The 26,733-nt window shown below is 37.0% G+C and overlaps 1 protein-coding gene across 2 annotated transcripts in view; it reads right to left on the reverse strand.

Moving 5' to 3' along the window:
* The window catches only part of mys (position-specific antigen beta subunit myospheroid), a 326,956-nt gene that overhangs the window by 86,143 nt on the left and 214,080 nt on the right, over nt 1–26,733 (reverse strand). For both annotated transcript variants that reach the window (XM_090384150.1, XM_090384149.1), the window contains exons 14-15: nt 21,764–21,836; nt 5,942–6,023 (exon numbers count right to left, since the gene is read on the reverse strand). In XM_090384150.1, coding sequence (XP_090240276.1) covers nt 5,942–6,023; nt 21,764–21,836 — 155 coding nt within the window. The remainder of the gene's footprint in view (nt 1–5,941; nt 6,024–21,763; nt 21,837–26,733) is intronic.

Consider the following 26,733-nt stretch of genomic DNA (forward strand, 5'->3'; position numbering starts at 1 on the left):
AAACCTTAATAATTCCTCATGTGTGAATGTAGATGCAAAATACTCATTCAGTTTGTTTGCTATCTGAGCAGGATCATCAACAGTCGAACCATCGATGTCAAGTGGACGAATCAGATTCATCCCCTTCCTTTTAGAGTTTATATAAGTAAAGAAATCCTTGCTGTTTTTCTTAGCATCTTTTGCCAAGGATTTCTCATAATCTGCCTTTGCCTGCCTAACCTCCTTTGTAACTTGGTTACAGATCAACTTGTAGCTATCATAGGCTTCTGTGTCACGTGTTAATTTGTGTGCATCCCATGCATTTTTCTTCTCCGTTAAGAGTCTCATTAGTTCATTTGACAACCATTTAGGCCTAAACCTTGAACAATATTTCTTAATAGGTATGAAACTTTTAGTAGCATCCACGATTAATTCCTTGAATGCTTCCCACTTAGAATTTACTGTTGGTAACATCATCAGTTGATTCCACTGTACAGAATTTAAAAACTGTCGGAGACCACTGTACTTGCCTTTACAGAAGCAAAAACCCTTTCCTTTACCCCTGATGGTAATTAAATCTTTAAGTAAATCCCACGTCAGTATACTGTGATCACTGCCACCTAGTGGTTCTTTTATCTGCAAATTCCTAATACATGAATGATCACTGCTGATAACCAGATCAAGAGTATTACTTTCTCTGGTTGCCTCTCAAACATGCCGCTGCAGAAAACAATCATCCAATAAATCCACAAATGTCTGACTAGTGTGTGAGTGCCCAACCCACAAGTTCCAGTCAATATCTGGGAAGTTGAAATCCCCCATTATAAGACATTCCGATTTACTAGCCCACTCTATTTCTCTGTACAATTGTTCATTGTACTCATTCAAGTCATTAGGCCTATAACACACTCCTACTCTTATTTTTGCTTTCGCAGTGCTTGTCACACCAAACTGACTCAACAGTGCACTGTTCATCTGTATCAACTGGATGCACTTCTTTTGATTTTATGTTTTTCTTAATTAACAGCATAACACCTCCTCCCTTCCTATCCTGTCTATCCTTTCTGTACACATTGTACTCCCCAAATTCCAGTTCGGCATTCCTTATATCAGTGTGATACCATGTCTCTGATATCCCAACAATATCCGCCTTTGATGTCTTGACCAACACTTCAAATTCATCAAATTTATTTACTATACTTCTAGCATTGGTGTGTGTGTGTACAGTATATGTATGAACACTCAGTATGAAATGACTGTACTTCATTCTTTTGTATTAGCTGACTCCGTCAATGATTCATACTCACATAAGTGTAAACACGCACTAGTGGTGGGGATAGAATGCGCTCAGTTAGGGAAGTGACTTGTATACATACTAATCGTATCAAAAATAAGTAATGTTCTATAATGAAACTTGTTGCGATTCTATCAGTATATTTTTAGGAAAATAAAAAATTATTACTTGATACCTTCTGAACATTTCGTGGACTCTCTGGAACTGGTCTACAGACCCCCAGGGGTCCGCGGACCCCAGTTTGGGAAACGCTGCTTTAGGTGATGATTCCATAGGATCAAAATCAAGTCAAAAACACCTAGTCAATGTGCATTCCTTCATCCAATTTTCATGCTATGATAGCATTCTTTAGTCCACCTGAATGCATTGCAGTTATCAGAAATGCTAATTCTTTCATTTTAAACTAAAAACACTTAAAATTTTAACTAATGTAAATCTACTTGCTAGCTCATTTGCATAATTTAAAATTCAGCTCTATATCAACATAACTGTCTCCTTTAAATAAGTAATACATAAAATTTAGATGATTCAATAGGTTTTTTTTTTTTTATGTCTCTATTGCATGTCAAACCATTCACTGCTATTATAATTTCAAAATGCGTTAAACAAGAAATCAGACATGTAATACAAAGTCTAACAGTATTAATACACATTTTTTTTGCCAAATTATGAAATGAAATATTTCTCTGTATTCAAATCTATACAAATTTATGTACAGTTAAACCTTCCCTAATGGACACTTTTTGTTATGGATATTCAGGCTGGGTCCCAGCCAGAAGTGTTACTAGGTCACCATGTTAAGATGGCACAATGAAGGTCAAGATCATTACAGTAATACTAATTAGACCTGTGATAGCTACGGATTACCCAGAATAGATGGCACAATATATCATTAAATACACTCACCACTGCTAGTAAGGAATATTTACAAACTTAATAGATAATTTTGACTAGTTGCCCACGAGGATTTTTCACAACCACAAATCTTCTTTACAAAACAAAAAAATTGTGTGAATAGAGTACGACACAAATCCAAAACCATCCAGGTAATAGAGGATATCTTAAGAGTTTTTATTCACCAACCAGAAATTTTCATTCTGAAAAAGTTGGCAACATAATAGCAAAACTATCATCATGGTGAAACTCACTAACCCTGAGAATTGTTGTTGTTACTGTAGGGTTTAAGTGCATTAGAAAACGTAGGCCATATTGCAGTGTATACAATATGTCTGTGTTTTGAGTGTGTTCTGTGGTTGATTTGCTGTTTGCTGGAGAAAAAAATCAGAGTTTCCAGGAAGGAAAAACCATTCTACCCTTGCCTGAGACCAACTAACTCAGCCATGTTGTGAAAATGACTCATAAAAATTCCTTGCATCACTGACAGGATTCAAACTCTGATCTTTTCCATCTGGTGCATGGAGGACTTTGATTATACAAATTGTCATTGTGCTACCCATGAGGGCTAACCCTGAGGAGGTGCAGTGCATATTTTGGTTCATGAGCCGCAGTTTAAAACAACTGTTGTGTAAACTGCAAACACAGTTTAAAAAGAAGTCATCAAGTAGATACACAGTTATGCAATGGTACTGAAAATTCATGAAGGACCCTGTTTGTGCAATCGTCCTTGCAAAGGTGGGAAAGGATTTCCACCTTAGGAAAGGATTTCCATCTTAAAATCACATCCTTTATTCAAGCCTTGGTTTCCAATAAATGTCCTAAGGCTGTTCAAGATAAGAATGATGCATATTGTAATTGGCTTGTATCTAAATCTTCAGGTTCATTTTCTGCCTAAACCAAAGTTTGCAACAGTTGTAAAGCAGCTATTAATCAGTTCAAACTAGATTTCAAACAGGCTAAGAGCAGAAAACTTGCTTCTTGTTCAAGTGCCAAAGCCATTGGCTGCAACTTTTGCCTATCTCTAGTCCCACTCTGTCAAAACCAGATGGTTCCATTACCATTTCAGCCAAGGTTAAAGTTGACTTGCTAGCATCCTACTTTTCTTCTAACTCATGTAATAATGATCTTAGTAAACCACCACCTACCATTCCTGGTACACTCCATTCAATGCCTCCTGCGGTCTTTCATCAAAAAGATCTCAGAAGAATTTTGAACAATCTTGATGCTAAAAAATCTCTAGGTCTGAATGGTATTTCTTCACTTACTCCTTCTATGTTCCCTTTTCTCACTTCCTTATTCCCCAGGTGTTTTTCCATCTGCTTACAAATTTGCTCGGATGCAGCCAGTTCCTAAAAAAGGCTAAAAAAAAGGAGTGACAAATCCTTCCCATTCAATTATCATCCCACTGCACTTACCTTTACTCTTTCAAAAGTAATCGAGAGATCTATTAAGCACCAACTCTTAAACTATTTAGAATCTTCCATTTGATCAATGATCCCCAGTACGGATTCTGCCAGTGCTGATCCACTAGTGCTATACTGGCTTATGCATTACCCATCTGCGAACAAATTCATTGGAAAAGTTTGAAATTCAAGCAGTTGCTCTTGCCAAATCAAAGGCTTTTGGTCACGTTTTTCATAAAGGTCTTCTAAATTTTAAGGGGAAGCCTTGTCTAACCAATTTGATTGGATACTATGATGTGGTCACAAAGGAACTGGATGCTAAAAATAATTTTGATATCATACACTTGGATTTCAGGAAAGCTTTTGATACTGTTGCACTTTTATTTATTTATTTTTTTTGTTATTTTTTTTTTTTTTTTTTTTTGGAGCATTAGCAACTAAGGCCATATTGCTCCAGGATATGCGGTGGTCATTCTCTGACCTTTCCGCATCCTCCGTATTTGGTGGTGACGGGCTCGAAATACTGTTGCACACGGAAAACTGTTGTACGTATTGGAACAGTATGCCATTAAGGGCAAGTTACTGCAATGGATAAAGGGATGGTTGAGTCAGAGACTGCAGAGAGTGGTAATAAATGGACACTGCTCTACGTGGACTAATGTTATTAGCGGAGTCCCCCAAGGTTCAGTGCTGGGCACATTGTTGTTTTGTGTATTTATCAATGAATGTATATCAGGCTTAATGTCCAAGTTTGTAGATGATACAAAGGTTGGCAGGGTTGTTAATGACACTAAAGACAGTATGCTATTGCAACAGGATCTAGAAAAGTTAGGCAGATGGGCTGAGAAGTGGCAACTGAAGTTTAACATTGACAAATGCAAAGTACTGCAGATGGGTAGCAGTAACCCAACAGAAATGTACCAACTCTGTGGTACTACACTCAGGGAGGTGGAGAATGGAAAAGACCTGAGAGTAATTGTGCAGTCAGATATGAAGTTCTCTGAACAGCGCAGATGGGTTGCCAAAGAAGGTCATGTTGTTTTGTCAATGATATATAGGAATTTTGCTAGCAGGGAAAAGGATGTGATTATACATTTGTATAAGGCAATGGTCAGGCTACACCTTGAGTACTGTATACAGGTCTGGAGGCCTCATTTTAGGAAGGATGTAGAGTTGCTGGAATGAGTACAGAGAAGGGCAACACGATTGGTGAGAGGAACAAAGGGGTGCGCTTATGAAGAAAGGCTTAAGTCCTGCAAGTTGCAGCATCTGGAGACTAGGCACCTGCAAGGTGATCTGATTGAGGTGTATAAGGCCTTGAATGGTTTGAGCAGGCTCAATGCTGACGGGATACTTCCGCTTACTCAGACTAAGAACCTGAGGGGATCATAGGTTCAAATCGTGGAAAGACAGTTGTAGAATAGATGTGTGGAAGTTTGCCATTAGCCAACAGGTAGTTGATTGCTGGAACAGACTTCCATCTATTGTTGTGGAAGTTGACGGCTTACAAAAATATAAGGCCGAACTAGACAAACATTTGAAGCAACCGGATGGGTGAAATGGGAAGGGGTTTTTTTTGGCTGATACTGTATAAGCTTGCTTTCTTGCATCATATGCCTCAACTAATGCTAATGCTAAATAAACCTTCGTCCAATGGTTTACCAACTGTTTTTTTTTTTTTTTTTGTAATTGGGTATCATCCAGTTTCTGTTTCTGCTGCTCTGCCTTTTATATAGATACTTCCATGGGCACTGTTCTGAATTGGCTTCTATAATTCCCACTCTCTCTTCCAAACCAGTCCAATTATGTGCCGTAACCAGTCAGCATCCTTTTACTGTCCAACTTCAAACTCACTGAACCAACTTTTCTTCTTCCCCATTTATTCACTCAACTTCCATTTTTTTGAACATCCTGCCTTCATATATATTTTCTGAAAGTTACAAGCTACAGAAATTAAAGTCTAATACCAAACAAGTATCTTCTTTCATTTTCTCAACCTTCATCCCATGCACAGTACTAAGTACTACAGGTTCTAATACCTCTTGTGCTTGGAGGTTTCATAAAAAAAAAGTACAATTATAATAATAATAATAATAAAAAAAAACAAACTGAGTAAGCAACCAGTTAGAGCAAATTTAATTTTTACAAATTACTGAAACTGGCTACACAGACTTCTGCAAAGTGGATGCCTTCCTATAGTAGGCACTTTCTTTTGATCCAGTGGTATCTGCTTTAGAGAGATTTCACTGTATTGCATTTATATTTATTTTTTTATAACATTACAGATTATAGTTTTAATGCATTATGTAAAAGATTAATCTACATAACTAGATCATTTTGGAAGATAATGAGAATGAGAGAGACTTACCACTGCAAAACTTGCCATCTGATCTGTCACATGAATAGTTGTCACATTCACAGTATTGTCCTGTAACTTTCTCTTCTGAATTCTGGTGAAAAGTAGATATACATATAAACTAAATAGTTACGGCAGTTCACATTTAGTCCTTCTATATTAAATAATTTACACAAAATATAATTTCATTATCTGGTATTAACTAATATGCCACACTTACGTGCCACAGGACATCCAAATAATTTGCATTAATAATCTGTTCTTTGGGTGCCTTAATACAAGTGTTATCCACAGCTGACTTAAACTGATATAAAAGGCATGCATTTTGAACACACTGGCATTTCAACATGCATGGGTTTAATATGTTGTCAGCATTTTTAATAATATAAATAGTTGCATTTTCAATAAATGCCTAATTTATAAATTATATTATATATATAGCAAAGTTTTCAGCCAAAGAAGGTTCTTTCATATGTTGTATGGCTACTAATAAATTTAATTTAAAAAAAAAGAAAAGAAAAAAAAAAAACTACATTTCTTATACTTTCACTCCATTAATATTATGACTGTATTCAGTATAATATAATATAATACAAGCGGCACAAAAACTCCAATGTTTTAAGGAATGAGCCCTTCATTTAGCTATAAATATAAAGGAGGTTAAGGCAAGCAAAGACAGATGAGAAATCACTGGCAAAGAATACAAAGAAAAACAGCAGACTTCTTTACTTATATAAACTCTAGAAGAAAAGAAATGATCAGATTGGTCCACTCGATATTGGTTTGACTGTTGATGATTCTATTCAGGTAGCTGACAAACTGAATGAGTATTCTGCATCTACATCCACACATGAGGAATTCTGTAGGGAAGTGGAGGACAGAAGCTTATTAAACTTTAAAAGGGAGCTAAATGACTGTAATAACTGAAAACAAATTGATGAAATTAAACATAAGAAAGGCACCTGGGGTGGATGGGATCTATCCAGTTATATTAAACGAGGCAACAAAGGGAGTAAGCAAACCCTTACTATAATTATGAGAGCATCCTTGGACTCAGGGTAGGTCCTCATGGACTGGAGATGTGCAAATGTATTCCCAATTCACAAAAGGGATCAGAGGGTGACACGAGTAATTACAGACCTGTTAGTTTAACTTCTGTCCCAAGGAAAATAATGGAGTCACTGGTTAAGGAAGCACTGCAGGATCATCTAGACAAGACTGCAGTTATAGTTCAGGCACATCATGGGTTTGTTAAGGAGAAATTTTGCCTGACTAATTTCTTTGGATACTATGATGTGGTCACAAAGGAACTGGATGCAAAAATAATTTAATATCACATACTGGATTTCAGGAACGCTTTTGATATACTGTTGCACATGGAAGACTACTGTACAAATTGGAGCAGTATGGTATTAAGGGCAAGTTGCTACAATGGGTATATAGGATGAATGAGTGGGAGAAGACAGAGTGGTAATCAACAGACACTGCTCTTTGTGGACTAATGTTATTAGCGGAGTCCCCCAGGTTTCGGTGTTGGGCACATTGTTTTGTATATTTATCAATGATATTGATGAAGGTATATTAAGCTTAATGTTAAAATTTGTAGATGATACAAAGGTTGGCAGGGTTGTTAATGATAGTATGCTACTGCAACAGGATCTAGAAAATTTGGGCAGATGGACTGAGAAGTTGCAACTGAAGTTTAACATTGACAAATGCAAAGTACTGCATATGGATAGCAGTAACCAAAAAACTGTAACAACTGTGTGGTACGACATTCATGATAGTGGAGAATGAAAAAGACCTGGGGGCAATTGTGCAGTCAGATATGAAATTTCCTGAGCAGTCCAGAGAGGCTGCCAGAGCAGGTCATCGGGCTTGTTAATGATATACGGGAACTTTGATAGCATGAATAAGGAGATGATTATTCCTTTGTATAAGGTGATGGTCAGGCCACACCTTGAGTACTGTGTACAGGTCTGGAGGCCTCATTTTAGGAAGGATGTAGAGTTGCTGGAATGAGTACAAAGAAGCACGATGAGGGGAACAAATGGGTGCTTTTACCAAGAAAGGATTAAGCTCTGCAAACTGTAATGACTGGAGATCAGGCACTTGCAAGGTGATCTGAATGAGGAGTCTAAGACCTTGAATGGTTTGAGTAGCTCAATGCTGATGGGATTCTTCCTCTTTCCCTGATTACGAACCTGAGGGGGCATAAACTGAAATTGAGGAAAGCCTGTTGTAGAATAGATGTGAGAAATTACCTCTAGCCTTTTTTTTGGCTGATGCATAATATGCCTCTACTAATACTAACATATATACAAGAGCATTTGGAATATCCTTAGTCAACTGTGCTGATGGAATTTAGTCCAAACTATGTTGTTGACTAATTACGTTACCACTGAGAACAAAGAATAACATACATTTCAGTATATTACACAAGTGGCACAGAACTCAAATGTTTTCAGGGATAATCCCCTCATTTAGCAATAAACACGTACAAGAGATTTGAAGAATCCTTGGTCAACTGTGCTGATGAAATTTAGTCCAAACTATTTTGTTGACTAATGTCTTAGTGTTACCACTAAGAACAAAGAATAATATACATTTCAGTAGAAAACAGAATGCATGTGGGCTGTAGTAGGTGACTGGAGTGGCAAGGCTGTCAACTAAATTAAATGCATCTTTCCCTCTTATCAGGAAGATCTTTATACTTCTTATAATCCATTTTATCTGCTAATGTTCAAAATGTTGGTAAATGACATCCAAGTTACTCCATTATGTGCCATCATATCTATTTAAGATATGGTTTTCATATATACAGTATTAACATGAGTAATTTTAGCAGAAGCTGTGGGTATAACTAGATCTGGTCATCATTTGCTGTCACAAAGATCCGTGGATAAGATACTTGTTCTTAAGTTTAACCTTCTCCTCTATTACATTTTAGTGTTCTTGTGATTTCAGTAAAATGTCAGCAAATACTAGGAGTTACACTTTGGATTTTTACTAGGGTGTAGTGGTTTCTAGTTCTTATTAGTAAGAACTGGTAATAATGGACTTCGGGTTTTTAGTTTAATATATATAAGACAATGGTCAGGCCACGACTTGAGTACTGTGTACATGTCTGGAGGCCTCATCTTAGGAAGGATGCAGAGTTGCTTGAGCAAGTACAGAGAAGGGTAACAGGATTGGTGAGGGGAACGAAGGGGGTCCTTTTACCAAGAAAGGTTGAAGTATCTGGAGACTAGGCATCTGTGGGGTGATCTGATTGAGATAGAGGTATAAGGCCTTGAATGGATTGAGCAGGCTCAATTCTGATGGAATTCTTCCTCTAGCTCAGATTACAAACCTGAGGGGGCATAAATTCAAACTGAGCAAAGACAGTTGTAGAATAGATGAACAGAAATTTTCCTTTAACCAGTGGGTAGTTGATTGCTGGAACAAACTTCCATCTGTCATTGTGAAAGTTGATAGCTTAAATAAATTCAAGGAGGAACTGGACAAACTTTTAGAGCAGGGGTCGGCAACCTGTGGCTCTTTGAGAATGTAACTGCGGCTCTTTAACTTTCAGACCACATGAAGCAATGTGAAATGGAGTTAAGAGGACTTAAAAATCAAGGACATGTGGAGTGCAAGACTTAAAACTGAAATTGAGGATTTTGAGAGGCAAAAGGCTGCACTTGCAGTTCTACACAAATGGATAGCGATAGATGAGTTTAGTAAGCAAAACCAAATTGTGTTCGATGCATGGAATAGCTTACCGGACACATATACAAATGTGAAAACATTTGTGTCTGGACTTCTCTCACTGTTTGGTTTGATGTATTTCTGGGGGCAAATATTTTCAAACATGAACTATATTAAAAATAAATCAAGAAACCGTCTGAACAAGGCGAGTCTCAGCATATTTAAAGATGAAATTTACAGCATACTTGGCTGATGTTGAGACTCATTTAAGAAGTTTAGCAGCAAAAGTCACATTAATTCGTACCTAATTGGATGTTTGTTACGTTTTTACAGTATTAATAAATAATATTTCAAAATATATATTTTCTTAATAAAACACCTTCTCACTCTATTCCATTTCTTAAACTCCCCCACCCCTCCTCCTCCTCCCAGCTTGAGCTAAGGTGTGGCTCTTCAGATTCTCTCTCTTTTTTTTAATTAGATCTAAAATGACCCTTTACTCAAAAAAGGTTGTTGACCCCTGTTTTAGAGGGAATGGATGTGTGAATTTTTTTGGCTTATGCTATATAAGCTTGCTTTCTTGCAACCCATGCCTCTACTACTACTACAACATCAGGTTATTTGACTATGTATAATCTTAAATATAGATTAAATTCTATAATTATAACAAGTAAAATATGCATAAATATGAAACTTATCATGGTAACTATGTAATTTTTCACCAATGTTTTTTTGCAAATATACATCTCTTGTTTAACATATGAACTGTTATCACTGAAACTTAGCCCATTCTATTATGTTTCAATGTTAAAGAAACAAAGTATAATTCAACTTGCTTCCAAGTTCTGCAACTCTTTTCCAAGGAAGTAGCCAACAACTAATTTTGGAAAAACTGAAAAACCTGATGGAATTGAGAAAGGCCAGAAAGATGTGACATACACTGCGTGTCATGCATATAGAAACAATATCAACTTTAGTTATCTCATTATCATATTTATGCCATCTATTTCTTGTTGCTTCAATATAAGATTCTTGTGCTAATTAATTTGAAAACCAAAGTAAATGACTGCACTTCTTACACAATTGTTTCAGTCTGCCCAAGACCTCTCTGCAGGAAGATTTGAGAGAGAGAGAATCTTTTTTTCACCACCTTCAATTGTGACAGTTACACGATTGGATCAAGTTGCAATGTCCCTTCTTATAGAGATGATAACACTTAAGAGAGATGATAACAAGCAGATATATTGCAGAAATAAATAAATTGCCATTAAGTGATACAGGACATAAAACAAATTAAATGAAAAAACATCAAGTGACAAAAGACATTAATAAGATGATACAATGACTTCCACAATGGCATTAGGTTACATAAAAATTGCATTAAATGAAATTACATTAAATAAATACCGGTGTAACGTAACATTTAGATTAAATTAACAAAAAGACGCTTGAAAGACCCGATTTTCATTTTTGCAGCTCATGGGAGAGAACAGCATGAACAGAGGCAGTTGATGCACATACCGCTGACTCCTTTCCCAGTATGCTCAGTAATTAATCGGAGTATTAAAGTGGCAAGTGCAGGGCATGTTGGCTTGGATGCGATGAAGAGAAGGCTTTTCATTTTTCAGACTGTCTGGACAGTAGTTAACTATTCTTTACTGGAGGGAACCTGGGGTGAATTTGCATGTCACTAGCTTGCTTTGAGGATGCCCTCTGTCTATGCTGAGTGATTGGAGGGTATGGAATGTATGGGATCCAGAATCCTCTTCCTATAGTGTCGGTTAACAGCAAATTTCTCTAAATCGGCATCGATGCCCTGGATTCTTCCGAGCATCTGGTAGGGTAAGAAACGATCTGATAAGCTGAGGCATGAGTGAAGAGGGCAAATTGTTGGGGCGGCCCTGAGCTGGGCAGGTGGAATCTTCCAGTCACAGAGATCCCAGAATGAAGGAGATGTGATGTGACCAGTCAGCACCTTTATCATGATCATCAGTCTCCTTTGTCCAATGAGAGATGGCAGCCTGGGAATTCCCAGGGCCAGGGTCATTTCAGTCATATGGGCTTGGGGTGGTATCCTGTGTTTGTAGGTTACCCACTTGAGGAGCCAGTACTCTGCTGCCCGGATGGGTTTTGTGTTCGTGGATGCTGCCGATGCCAAGATTTCTGCTGCATAAAGTAGCTGGGGGGGGGGGGGGGGAGAAGTATGTGATGGTCCTGACATTTTGTTGCAGTAACCCTGTCTGAGATGTAATGAAGGTGCTGCTTCGCTCTCCATTTCAGTTGCGCTGCTCGCCTGATGAGTTTTTCGATGATGGTTAAATGTTAGCTTTGTGTCAAAAACCACCCCCAAATCTAAATGACATGAAACAGGAAGTTGTTGTTGTTATTTGGTTTTTAGGAGCATTAGCAACTAAGGCCATATTGCTCCGAAAACAGGAAGTATGGATACTGCATTAATCTTTGGTGAAATGGCTGTGGGCTCTTTCTTCAAGGAGTAGAGCATGCACTCAGACTTTTCTGGGTTGATATTAAAGCCAAATTGTTTGAGGTAGCCTACTAGTGCAAGGAGAACACTGTTAATTTCCTCTGTGATCACATTGGGGTCTGCATTTGTTTGGATGGTGGTCAGTATTTTTAAATTGTCAGCATAAGAAAATATATCTGGTCTCTGGATTATAAAAGGGGAGATAATGGTAGTAATGAGGAGGCTGGAGAGGACTCTCCCTTGTGGTACTCCTGTAGATATTTGCTTAGTATATACCTTTTTTCAGAATTACGGAGTATGATTGTACGGTTCTGAAGGAGTGATGAGAGGAAATGCAATGCATCCCCACCTATGGAGTAGTGGTCTTCAAGCAGTTGTAGGAGGGCAGGTACTTGAATGGCATCCAATGCTGCTTCGATGTCGAGGTAGGTTATGAGGAGTTCTTTCCTCTCAAAAGCTGTAAGGATGCTGTGGGTGGTGGCAAGGAGATTGGTAATGGTGGACCTGTTTGATAGTGATGAATGAATTTGTGGTGGAGCACCTGGAAGTATGTGAGCTGTTACAGTTGGTAGGAGGGTCCTTTCTAGTAGTTTCAGGAGACACGAGGAGTTGGAGATGGGTCAATGTGTTTCTCTAATGATGGCATTCTTATTTTCGGGTGCGGCCTTACCAAATAGACATTCCATTGATGGGGAAAGGAGTGTTTGGTTAGTACTGCATTGAAGATGCTAACAAGGGACTGGATGATATATGGCCCCAGGCATCTCAGCATGAATGGGGGAATTCCATCTGCACCCATAACTGTAGAGGATGGGGTTGAGTTCAAGGCTGCTAAGATTTGGTGTTTAGATATAGTGATGGATGTCAGCGAGTCCTGTCTACTACAATTGAATATGTGGTCAAAAATATTGTTGGATGCCGCAACATCTTTAAATCGGGTAATGAAGTCAATCCATCTCTGGGGGTCAAGTTGCTATGGGAAACTAGCAGTTTTTTCTGTGTATGGTGTTTTTTCTGCTGTTAGCAACCGTTCAAAATAGCTCTTGATGGACTGGGATTTTTGGCAGTTGAAAATGGCTTGTGCTCTCGAAAAGGCTATCCTATCATTAATTTCACCAGATTGCTTCCATTACTAATGGAGTTGCTGTTTTAACTGAAAGCTAGAGTTTAGATGTGGGGTCCACAATGCTCTAGAGCGGGGAGTGATTGTGACCATCTTTGAGGCCACGTATTGAGCTACTGTGATAATCCATTTAGTTAACAGGTCAGCCGCTAGTAGGGTATCACAATTGACCCAAGAACATACCATGGGATAAGAGATGCTGCTGTAATGCATTTGGAAACAGATATTTGGGACTGTAAATTGTTCTCCATATCACCTGTTGTTTTGCATTAAAAATTGGGATTGGTTGTTCCAGTTGTATTAGGATTGGGCCATGGTTTGAATTAAAATAACCATCTTGAGGAGTATCAAGTGTACATGGTGTTGGTGTGAGGATCAGGTCAAGTTGGTTTGTTTCTCTTGTGGGGCCTGCATTGGCTACAGTTAGGCCAGCAATCCTTAGCTGTGATAGAAGCAATCTTTTCATATGATCCAGACAGGGAAGGAGATTGAAGACTCCACAGACAATTTTCATTGGTGAAGTGTGGAGGTGGTGAAGGATCCAGTTGGTCATCTCTTGCATTGTTTCCTTTGTAGGATTGGGTGGTATGTAGATGACAACGACTTCAATGGAAATGGACTTCAATTTAAGCAGTGCATAGAGTGCTTCATAATCATCTGAGTTGCTGGAGATGCTGTTCTCGAGGGTGAGGATGGCTTGAATGTAGAACAGTGACGTTCCCCCTCCACTTCTTTTATACTTGGATGTGAGCGCGGCACCATAACCACTGGGGGTCATAGCTGCAATGTAATCCTCAGTGGGTTCCAGCCAGATTTCAGTGAGGCACAGCATATCAAATTCTTTAGATAGCAAACTTTTGTCAATGGTTTCAAGTTTATTCCTTAAACTGCAGACATTCTGGTAAAGTAGTTTGACCACAGGGGTCAAGGGGACTCTTAATTGTCCCCCCCCCTCATGTCGTTTGGTTGTTTCGAGGCTGTGCTGTTGCCCTTGATGTGATTCTGGTTTTGATAGACATCTCAGTTGGGCAGATTAGATGTTGGGGTTGTCATTTATGAGGATTTACATGGAGGTGACTCGTATGACAGGGAAGCAGGTGAGTGCAAACTGGGGCATCCACTTTTGCGATGAAATGATCGCTACTGCGGCTATAGGTGAGTCAGCTGCATTTCCTTCTGGGGGCCTATGCATTTCCTAGTTTGTCATTATGGCATGTTGTTCTCCTATAAAAGGGATGATGATGGCTCCATATGGATGGACGTTTAACATAGTGATAGAGTTTGGAGTCACATTAGAGCTTGAAGGAGGCATAGTTCTGGTGCTTAGCTGGGAGCTGTTCGAATGCAACATCAAGCTGCCACTCATCTCTCACAGCTGTAGCGATGTCATCGGTTGTGGTCTGCAGGGACAGTCTTGAGATGTATAAGCTGCTTTTAGACTTTCTCGTAATGCCTATTGCTTGGAGCCGAGAGGTGCTGGATGTTCCTATAGAATAGGCGCGGCTTGCTCTTGGTCTGGAAGAGGAGATGTGTTTTGGCTGATTATTTGCCATAGAATTCATTCGAGATGTTGAGTGTGTTGCCACGATCTAGGCCCGGGTTATAGGCTGCAACTGTAAGGGCGTTCTGTTGATTAGCATAGTGAGGGTGTTGTCACAATTCTTAGAATGGAGGCCTGTGGGTTGAGCAGGTGATATCCTCAGTTTGGGATCATCTATGGACGAGTTGTGGCCAAGTTGCAATTGTGTGGCATCCTTCTGAGCTGTATGGATATGGTTCGTGCTAGGTGTTTTATTCAGCTTTGATTGACTAGGGTTAGGCTGGGTTTCAGTGAGCTCTTCTTTTCCGTGCAGTTGACGATCCGTACGACTGGAAGGGTTTGAAGAAGAACCACGAATGCTACTCAGGTGTACAGGTCCACATTGTGACCCCTCACTAGGTATCCCCGTTGAGAAACAAGGCATAAAATTATCGGGGGTGCTCTTGCTCACTTGAGGAGGGTGGGAGGCCGTTATCAGACTGCACAGTTCCTTCAATTTCATTTCAATAATCTGCATTATAGATGCTTGAAAGATGTCGAGTATTGCCTGTAGTTGGGCTGGTCTCTGGGCGACCTGGATTTCCAGTAGCGGAGGATGTCTGTCACTTCTGGCAGGGTACGTGTCTTGGGCCGTATCGGTCTGAATCTCGACACATCTCCGATTGGGAATCGGGTCTGTAGACGTTTGTGCTGCTGCATCCTTCATATCTCGTGATCTTGTCATTGATGCTATTTTGCCACGAGAACTATCCATTTGAAATGGCTGATGCAAGTCACCCTTTTGTGCTGGTTTTATCTTGCATATCTAGCAAAAGATTATATGGAGGTTTGCTTGGTGTAGCTGGGACGCCTGTGATGGAGGTGTGGGCTGGATCAGGCGATGTGTCTACTAGCACATGTACTGCATTCCCACAATGACTGCAGGCATATGCGGCCCAGTTTTGCGACTAGTCAGTTTTGCGACTTTTGCACAAAGTTTTGCTACATTTTTCACAAAGGGCCTGTGCTCAGGAGCCATTGCATAGCACTGTGTGTATGACTTTCCGGAAGCAGCTCTGGCAGGTTTGTCTAGCCTAAGTGGGTGGCATCCTCTTAAAATTATTTTCACAGTGAAACAAAACAGTTGTAGATATTCAGGGACAGAGGTAGCAATTGAATAAAAGCTTATCTTAGTCGGAGACACTCAGTAGGGGTTTAAACAAGGATCGTGACCTAGTTTCAATTGACACCCAGGATGAAGATAGCTTAAATCTGGAAATACTGGAGGCATTGAATACCTGCTCGTCCTGACTGCGCTAGTCCTATGAGTGCTAGAGGATTAGTGGGTATGACTGACCTTGGTTGCTGGCCACTGTCTACTTTGTATTTGAATATTAAATTTAAAATGTAAATACATAATTACCTGATGTTTACGGAGTGAAGAAAAGGCCTTCTTCCTATGTAGTTTGTGACGAGGAATATAACGATATCACACATTCAATATTGTGTGAATTACTAATAAATCACGGAGCCCCATATAGTGTGACCAGTGCATTCAGTCGACTTTGATCCTTCTTGTCAAATTTGATGCCATATGCTTCAATGAAATTTGATTTTATAATGTTAATTTTGATTTAACTGTATCATCTCTTGCTGATTACAACTGCTTTCTGAACAGTAAGATCTACTAAACATGGCAATGTTGCAATCTTGCTCAAAATCAGAAAGATCCACAAGAAAGTGTGCTCCGCATATGGTTAGAACATAATGTGCATCTCCTCTCTCATTCTAATCTAGAATTTAATAACATGACTAAGTGCTTCTGATACTCATCATTTAAAATAATGAATTCTAATATATGGAGACTTTAATCTTTTATGTCCTTTCCAAATGAACTTTGCAATTTAGTTGGCAATCATTTTAACTTTTTTGACCATGTTCAAATTATCAACTTTCTTACAAAAGAAAATCAAACTGTTAGCCTCCTATATACAGATGTTAAATCACAAGCCTTCCAGAAAGTCGTGTTGTCAGCTTTTTTCTGACCATCTCCCAAATGTTATTTATCCAATATGATTTTTTGTTTTGTAACTGAAAAAAAAATAAAAAAATAAAAATACCACTTATTCTCCTGCATACCCAATAAAAGTTAAAAGGGATGAGAATTTTTTCTCCTAAATTTATAAATACTGATATGGCTTTCAAACTGAATCGCTTTCCGTAGACTTTCTTTTCAGCCCTACAGAATTAAGTCTAAAATTAAAATCAATTTGGCTCAAATTATGAAAAACAATTCTTCCAACATATCATATGTTTCCCCAACCTCTAAAATTAGGCTTTTAAAATTGAATAGATTTTTTTTTTTATAGCAAAACAAAAAACCTCTCAATTTTTGTAAGGCTATTATGAATTGGAGATTAGGGTTTCAATTTGTGAAGTCAAAGAAACTCTGGAAATTTTTTGAACCAAGGAGTTCCTAAAAATAAAATGATTTTACCTAGAAAAACAGCAAAATCTTTGATGTTTCAAAATCTATAAATTGTAATTTTCAATTACAATAGAGAGCAGTGTTTCTCAATCCTTTCTGAGTAACACTACAATGGATAAAAAATTGGCAGAACACTCATTCTACATAAATTTTATTTTGTTCATTAGTGTTCAGTACAAAAAGCTTTGTATGTCTGCGGATGCAAGAAAGAGGCTTTACTTATTTGGCAACAATAACATTCTGTCTCCTGCTAATATTTTTTCTACTTTCTTTGCCTTCAGAATTGTTAAAAATATAATAAAAACAAAAAGCTTTTTATTGTTAAATTTAGTAGCTTTTATCTGTGAATCATTTGCTAATATCTTTAATAAATGTATTTGTCAGAATTTCCTGTTAAAAATAAGTTCAACTTAAGGACAGAAGACCAATTTTTATCTCTTTTCTCAAAATATATATATATATATATATTGAAAAAAAAAAAAAAAAAGGTTTTCCTACTTGGTTTAAATATCCCAAATTCTTATCCAGGTGACTCCCGCTTAATGCTGATAATTTGTTCCGGAAAAACAGAGTGCTAAGTGAATCAGTGCTAAGCGGGTGTCTTATTCCCATAATGTAACATGTATTTGTGAGTCGCGGTCTATACCACCACAACTTGCGAATAATAAACGGTAGTGAAAAGATGCCAAATGTCGCTCAAAATATTTAATATTAAAAATCTGTACATATAAAACATTATCCATTACATACGTATATAATTATGTGGTAAGTACTACATTACACATCAAAATTAAATTTAAAATGCCAATTAAAATCATGAATCTATTAATCCGATGACCCTGGGCTGTCGAGTTTTTGTATCTTTGGTTGATTTTGGGTTGTACTTTGGCCCTCCTCCTAGCAAACTAAAAGGGGTTTTACTTTAAAATCCCAAGCAGCGTTACAACACAATAAAGTCAAGTGATCCTTAGTCACTTTGAAGCCTGGCATGTTTTTTTCTTCTTTCAACATGAAACTTCTTTTAGGCAATCGTTTGCAAAAAAGTCCTGTTTCATCTATGTTAAAAACTTGTTGAGAAGTATAACACCTCTCTTCAATAATTTAAGAAGTTCTTTTTTGAAAGTTTTGGTTCCTTCTTGATCTGCACTTAGGGCTTCTCCCTGAATTTTAAATCTATCGAACCAGCCCTTACTAGCTTTAAATGGTTCCACTTTTCTTTTTCTTTTTTAAAGGCGAGCTTTCTTCAGATCATCATATAGGCTAATCGCTTTTTATTTAATAATATTTAACTTAACAGAATTGTTGTTGTTTGTTATTTAGGAACATTAGCAACTAAGACCATATTGCTCCGGGGATATGCAGTGGTCATTCCCTGACCTTTCCGCATCCTCCGTATTTGGTGGTCACGGGCTCGAACTCCTAGTCTAATCCAGAAGCATGTGCTACACATTGCTGCTCCTGCCCACCTGGCTACGGAGGCACCAACGGAATTGTGCGTTGGATGTTATCTTCAATAAAATTATTTAGAAGTCTCTCAATTTCAATTGTAATAGCAGCCTAGCCATAACCAATTTAGTTGCTTGCAGTGGAACAGCTTATTTCCCGCTGCTAAAATTAATTCTTTATTTTTTATAATTGCTCTTACAATTGAATCTACCAGTCCTAAATGATTGTACCCATCCACTTGTTGTTGAACAGAATCGATTTGCTTAAAAACATACAATTTAATTTTCAAATTCAGTCTTTTTCTTACCTTAGTAGGCTTCATACCACTTCCGGACGTTGTTGCTTTTTAATTCTTATCCGCCATTATTCATCTTCAAAAATGTAAGTGCGTTGATTTAATTATTATACAACGTTTGAGTAAACTGTCCATTACCTAACACTGTACTGAGTGATAACTAGACTTCGGATAAATGCATATATATTACAAGCAATATACTTGATAATTTTTTAAAATGTTGATTTCGGAAATACGCAACAAGCCACCATACTGCAATTAAATTAGCGTGGAAGAAAATTTCACTGAGTGAGAAAATTTTGCAAGTCAGCGCAGGAAACTTTTTAATGCTGTTTTGCTATTCGTTTTCAAGTTGTTGACATCAGATTAAATGTTTTCGTTAAACATGCCAAAAATTTAATCTGTACGCTGGTAAAAGAACGTTATAGTGAGTTGACAGCATTAGAATGAGATATGGGTTATAATATAAGAACAGCATTATAGCTTGTTTGTTATTTAGTTTTTAGGAGCATTAGCAACTAAGGCCATATTGCTCCGGGGATATGCGGTGGTCATTCCCTGACCTTTCCTCATCCTCCGTATTTGGTGTTCACGGGCTCGAACCCCAGTCTAATCAAGAAACGTGTGCTACGCACTACTGCTCCTGCCCACCTGACTATGGAGGCGCCAGCATTATAGCAAATCAGTGTAGAGCAAATCGCGTTATGAGGGCCTGCTGTAAGTTCAACTTAAGGACTAAAGACCAATTTTTATCTCTTTTCTCAAAATATTGAAAAAAATTTTCTTACATGGTTTAAATATCCCAAATTCTTACCCAACAATTCTGATCTAACGCTGGGGGGGGGGGGGGAGGCAGATTGTCAACACTGAAATCTGATCTCCAAACAGTTTCTGGTAACTCAAGCAATTAACTAAAACTGTCATCCAGAAACTGTTTGGAGATCAGATTTCAGTGTTGACTCCATCAAAGAGTTGACTTTTCAGAGTTAACTACATCAAAATTCTCAGGTCTTTTGTTAGTATTCCTTAAAACTCTATATTTAAATCAAAATTATCCTTCACTCTTGGAAGAAGACAATTGGAATGATATCTACTGGAATCTCTCAAGGTGGCAACCCAATCAGGCCTACTTTTTGATTCCTTCACTACTACAGTATAATCTGCCCATAACCTCTAGTGCAAATGACTTGAAAATATGGTTCAACACTGACTCTGTTGAACAGGCAATGATAAATAACTACACAAATCAATGTTTAAAAATAATCTAAAATTTCCTGATGTTATCTGGACTTGTAAGTTTTCAAAAATCCATACACTTTTCAGTCATGAGATCTGTTCCTTTTCAATTTGCTCCTGCAACAGGCAATAACTGTGGTTAAAAAATATGGTGATCTTGGAATTTATATTGACTATACACTTTCATTTAAAAGTTGCTTTCAAAACACTAAAAGCAAATCTCTAAATATGCACAGAGCTTAAAGCAAAATTTAATACATATCTAACTCTTCCACAACAGTAAAACATAAAAACCCATCTACATCCAGCCTTGTTATATGGCTCTAATTTGTTCAGCCTCCTCAAAATCTAATCAAGTCTTTTTTTCTACTGAATTCTTTGTTTTAATGGACTAATATTAAAGCTGGGTTCTCTTTCACTTGGTCTAGATCTGAAATGTATAATAATCTAGAGTACACTCCAATATTTACTAAATTTCTTAAGGTTTTTGCTAAAAGGTATAGGTCAATTATTCCTTTTCCTTCCATGTGGGATAGGATCGATATCAGAATCTCTCAGAAAATTACCAGATCCAGATATTCTCTTGTATTCCTTGAAAAATAGAATATACCCTCTTGATAGATTTTTGTTACATCCAAAAATAAATTTAGTAAATAATGACAGTGACATCACCTGATGTTTACATGAAAAAGAATACCACTCAAGTTATTACTGAGATTTCTACTGTTGACGTCATCTGCTAAACAGGTGCAGTACTTCTGTGGCCCCAGAATATAATGCATATAAAACAAAAAATTAATAACCTTTCTTCACTATTTAATCTTTAGCAATAAGTCATTTATCACATGTACCTTTACAGCTTTTAAATAACCATAAAACTAATGCAAACGACAATTTTGTTTAACATCATACATCAAGCATGTACCTAGAGCAAAAGAAGACAAATTTGATCCTTCAAACTGGTTCAACATTCACTCTATTCCTATGCTTGTTTTTGAAGAAAACAAAAGACAAGAAACTAGTTTCACTTATGTCATGATCTACCACATTCATGAATGTTTTGCAATAATAATAGCACCATGAAATTATTATTATTATTATTATTTTTTTTAAGAACTAGTACTGGACTACAAACAACACTTTGGAATATGCTATACTATCATTCAGGATTATATAAATATATATGATTATGTAATATACTGAATTCAGTGACACAGTTACTTATTCCACATTGTTATTTATTAGTGATTCCACAAAGTGCATTTCAATGCAGTCTGATGTCATATTATATTAAAAATTTTTTTTATTTTTACAACAAAAAAATAAATAAATAAAAAAATAAGCTTTATTTCTAAGAAAAACAAAGCATACTTTTCTGAGCATTTTTAATATGGTACAGGTGATTTTCACGACATATTCAATCATGATAAAAAAAATTATTTCACAAATATTTATTAAAATATAATAATTGTATCAAAGATAAATGATACTGTAAAAATAAGAATTTGTAATCTGCCACAGATAACAGAGATAATTTTATGATTGATCTTACCTGCCGAGGAAAGCAGACACAGACACCACACTGACATGCCCCTCTATTAGAACATGGTTTTGTGTCATTGCCACTAAGAATAAGACAGATATGAAAAATTACAAAAATTAATGCAATATTTTATTTACTATTCACTAAATATATTTTTTTTTTTCCCATTTTAAATATAGGAATTATAATTACATAGCTGCCAACTTTTAACTTTACATTTTCCATTTCTGGATTTCTGTTTGGATTTTCCATCAGACAACTGATTTTTATTGCTTTGAGAAGGATACTGTTGCTTTCTTCAGAAGTGTTAAGTCAAAGTTTTGTTCATAACAATAGCCCTGCTTTTAAGACTTGGCAGTCAAGAACATTTCCAAAGCTTCAAAAGATTTTTTTTTTTTTTTTTTTGATTTGGTAGTTGTTGGCGCATCGGCTTCTGTGGCCATATTGCACCTCCAAAGGTTTTTGCAGTACAGTGATCCAAGCCCGAGGCGGGAATCGAACCCGCGACCTTTGGGTTGCCGGGCAGGTACTTTACCCACTCGGCTAGCCCGGTCGGCAGCTTCAAAAGATTCATTGAAGAAAGACTTAAGCAAGAATGTTTCTAAAGCTTCAAACAAATCTGAGGAGAAAAACAAACAGATCTTCAAAGAGATCTCAGTTTGTTTTTCTCACCTGGCTGAATATTCTCTCACACTCAGCACTGCTATGAGGAATTGTCAAAATGGCAAGCATAGCTTTCAGATAGTTTATTATATTTCAAGCTTCCATGTGCACTTGTCACTAACCCAAACAAGGGAACTGTGTATCAATTCTTTCTTCTTTCATAATAGCATCTGGCTGATTCTCACACTAAAACTGAGAACTGATGACACAAACTATATACTACTGCTGCTTCTATATCTTTAATGATGCCAAGAAGTACTGGAAATTGTCCACAAAATTTCAAGTTTGAAAACTATGCAATGCCAATTGATAATTTGTGCCACCTCAAAATTTATTTTCAGTGGGAGCTTATGCATCACGTAGTCACCAAATGCAGCAGTAAAGTACTTTCTCACTGAACAAACAACATCTAAAAGAAATTAAAAATTGATTTAATCAAGCCAGAAGAGGAACACGAACAGACTTTCTGCATGAATGAAGATAACATGCCTAGAATTACTGGCTTGCATGTCTGGTTAGGATTACTTTCACCAGAAGTTTGTAATTCAGAAGTTCGTTTTTGGGGAGGAGTTCATTAATTTTTCTTCTTTTGGATTGCAAACTGGATACGAGTCAGTGCCACTCACTGGTAATTGCCTGTTGTACTTTCAATTCAGTAATTCTGAAAGTACTCATATAGCTATTCTGACCACTTCTAACTTCTTTAAATAGACTTGTCAAAGGTTTCCACTGTTCTAGCTAGTTACACATTTAACCAAAGATAGCCAACATGTACACATACGTTTCGATTTTTTTTACTTCAGTAGCATGCAGCTGATATTGTTATTTCAACTCATTTCTAGATAGTAGTAAATTTCCATCAACTATTCATCCACTTTCACAGAAAGATATGCAGCTCCCTTTACATCATACAAATTAATAAGATGACAAAGACAGCCTACTACCACCAAATGCTCAATCTCCTCTTTCAACACCCTCAATTGCATCAGTTTTTAGGCCTACCATAACAGGTGCATCATCAAAACTAAGTGACACAATTTTTAAAGGAATTCCATGTGCCTTCAGATTGTTCAGAAGAGGATGCCCAATGTTGTACTCTATAGAGTTAGATTCCAACGCTATTATAAAAGATTCATGCAATAGAATACAGTTTAAAACCACTGATTACTAGCATCTGTAGCAACCAAAAATGGCCCACCTTTCACAGCCATTACTACCATTTCTTTCCCTGTTTGTGGAATTTCACTAACAATGCCTATTGTTTTTTTCTTTCACAACCATTTTTTTTTTTTTTTTTTTTTGCTAAAAAGGAAAAAGGGGAACATTTTAGATTTTCTTCTACGAAAAGATGGAAATAAACATTCAGCACATATATCATCATTCTTATACAATGTGACATCTATATTGCTTATTTGTTTCCATAAGTCTGATTAAGCTGCATCTTCTATTACTTGAAATCAAAAAATTGCATCTGCATACACAAAGCAATGTGTTATCTTTTTCAGATTTTACAATACATGAAAAATCTTGCATATATCTTCTGCAATTTTATATCTTATTACTTTGAAATCTTACTGAAATTGTCAATTAGTCATAAAACACACAAGTATGATGAAATGGCAACATATTACAGAGAACAAGTCTATTATATTAATTCTGCATTTTGAAATGTAGACTAGCCAAATTAATGAAGTAGCCTGAATGCTGCCAATTTATTAGTGAAAATAAGCATAAATTCACAGAATAATAATAATAAAAAAATTAAAAAAAAAAAGCACCGTGTGTACCCTTGTATGCACAAAATATTTTTTTTATTTTATGTGAAAACATCCTTGGGCTTGGACAAAGTTAAATGGTTTTAGAAATGAAAAGAATCCATTTAACATTTTAAAGCATTTATTTTATTTTCAAACAGTTTTATCAATTTGGGGTTGCAATACATGTTCAATAGATTATTTAACTACAATGGGTTTGTGATAGCTAAAATATGATATGTACACTTGAGATTGTAAGGAGTGTAAATGTCTTTAAAACAGAGCATCAATTATAGTTCCATGATTAGTAGTCAATACAGATCTAGAAGTATTTAACATTAGTTCAAATTTATTTCCTAAGAAATCAGTCAAAGGTTTGGATTGGGGATCTGCAAAATTAACCCGGTGAAATATCTACTAAGTATCATTAGTATTTGGTTGAACTTTTTGTGAGAAAATTGTTGTAGCAGTGCAGCTCCTTCAATCGTGCAAGGAAGTAAAACGAAATGGATGAATTCAATGATGTGTTGGATCTTTTGGTTAGGTGAAATGTAAATGACTACTGACAATATTGTTTGACCATATAGAAGAAGGCATTCAGCTGCACAAATGTCTCCAACAGGTCGAACACTCACTGATTTTCCAACAGTCTGTCGATAAATCACTTCTATATGAGGAGTAACAACACATGTAAGATTTTCTCTTTTATGATAAACTGCTACACTGCCAGCTTGTTGCTCTTCTCATTTGAATTGAACGACACAATCGAAGTTAGTTATGCTTACTTCTTTGTTGTTATTTAGCCACATTTCAGAAAGTAGAAGTAAATTGGATTGTTGGGTGACTGCATCAGTGAGATCGTCACTGTGAGCACGTAAACTTGGGAAATTTTAATGTTAGAATGGAAAGATCTTGTTGTTTACTGATGAACTTGTATAAAGTATCTTGCATGGTAAGTAGAGGATTACTCGACAACCCGGTCATTTCAGCTTGAAGTGCAAGAGTGGATGTAGCATTTCTCAGGCCATGATAAAATTTCTCTTCTCCATTTTCAGTGATAATGTAAAGATCACTGATATTGGTAACTTGAGATAATGCAACAAACTAGTTGTTGTTTGTGACGTTTCTCGTATTCATAAACTACAAAATCGAAAGTACCTCCCTGAGATTTATGGATGGAACTAGCACAAGAAAATGATTTCATTTAGCAAAGATCATTTCTGTTATTTAATGAAATGCTCACACTACTTCTTGCAATCGGTATAGCTTCTAAATCGATTTCTCGAGCCATTGCAAACTGACGAGCCTTCCTTCTAGCAAGTTGACCCACAGCAGGTGATCCTGGAAATTTCAACCAAAGATAGTCTCTTCGTCATATTCAATACATGCCAATTTTCCTAAAGCTCCATTAGCCAGACCACTGGACATGTCAATATTAGTGGTTATCCAGTATGGATTCCCAATAAGTAAAGGAAGGTCATACAGTTGTTGTTGTTGGGTTTTTTTTTGGCGCAAGAGCTACTTTGGCCATATTGCGCCTGTTCTTGTCGAGAGACACAGTAAGGATTAATAAAAGGGTTTATAGGAGCATAAATATATTAATCTGTTTTAGATAGTGGAAAAACTCAGGTAAATTGGAGTTGTCTCCAATCATATGTCTAATTTGAAGAGGTTCATTTAAATTTGATAGGGATCGGAATGATGTGTTTCTGGCATACTGATAGTGAGCGCACTCTATAAGGATATGTTTTACGGTTAGCGTTGAATTACAGTGGAAGCACAGTGGTGGATTATTTCCTCGCAATAAATAGTGATGTGTAAGTTGGGTATGACCTATACGTGCTCTAGCAAGCACTACCTCTTCATATCTGTTTGAACGGAAACTAGATTTCCATAGCTGTGGATTCTGTTTTATATTTCGTAACTTGTTATTTACCTGATTATGCCATATTTCTCGCCATTTTTCATTGCAAATGCGGCGTATGATTGATTTGTAGTCTGTGTAAGGAATCCGGATGTGGTTATTATCGGTGGGGTTTCTTGCTGCTTTATCTGCACTCTCATTTCCTGGTATTCCAGTGTGCCCTGGAATCCAACAGAATGTGACAGTCTGCCTATTGTTATGAAATTCGGATATTTGAGTTCTTATTTGATTGATTAGTGGATGTGGAGAGCGAGAATTGCCTTGGAGGGCTGTCACTGCACTCAAGGAATCTGTATAGATAATAGTCTTCGGAGTGAAAACATGAGCAAGCAAGGTCAAACCCATCTTAATGGCATAGAGTTCTGCAGTGAAAATGCTGCATTCTTGTGGTAATGAAACAGACACTGTTGATGTTGGTAGCACCACAGCAGCGCCCACAGCTGTGTCATTTTTAGAGCCATCAGTATAAATTTGCAAAGTGTCTGCATTTGCCAAAGAGTGAGCTGCATGTAGTTTCTGAATGGTTGAACTGTTCAGGGAGTGTTTCCCCCAACGTCGGAAATAGTCATCACACGAAGGTATACACACTTTCCATGGAGATTGTACAATTTCTCTGTCTTGATGTAAATTGTCCAACT

Source organism: Mastigoproctus giganteus, chromosome 10, assembly GCF_048544385.1.
Source record: "Mastigoproctus giganteus isolate SK-2022 chromosome 10, ASM4854438v1, whole genome shotgun sequence".
NCBI lineage: Eukaryota > Metazoa > Arthropoda > Arachnida > Uropygi > Thelyphonidae > Mastigoproctus > Mastigoproctus giganteus.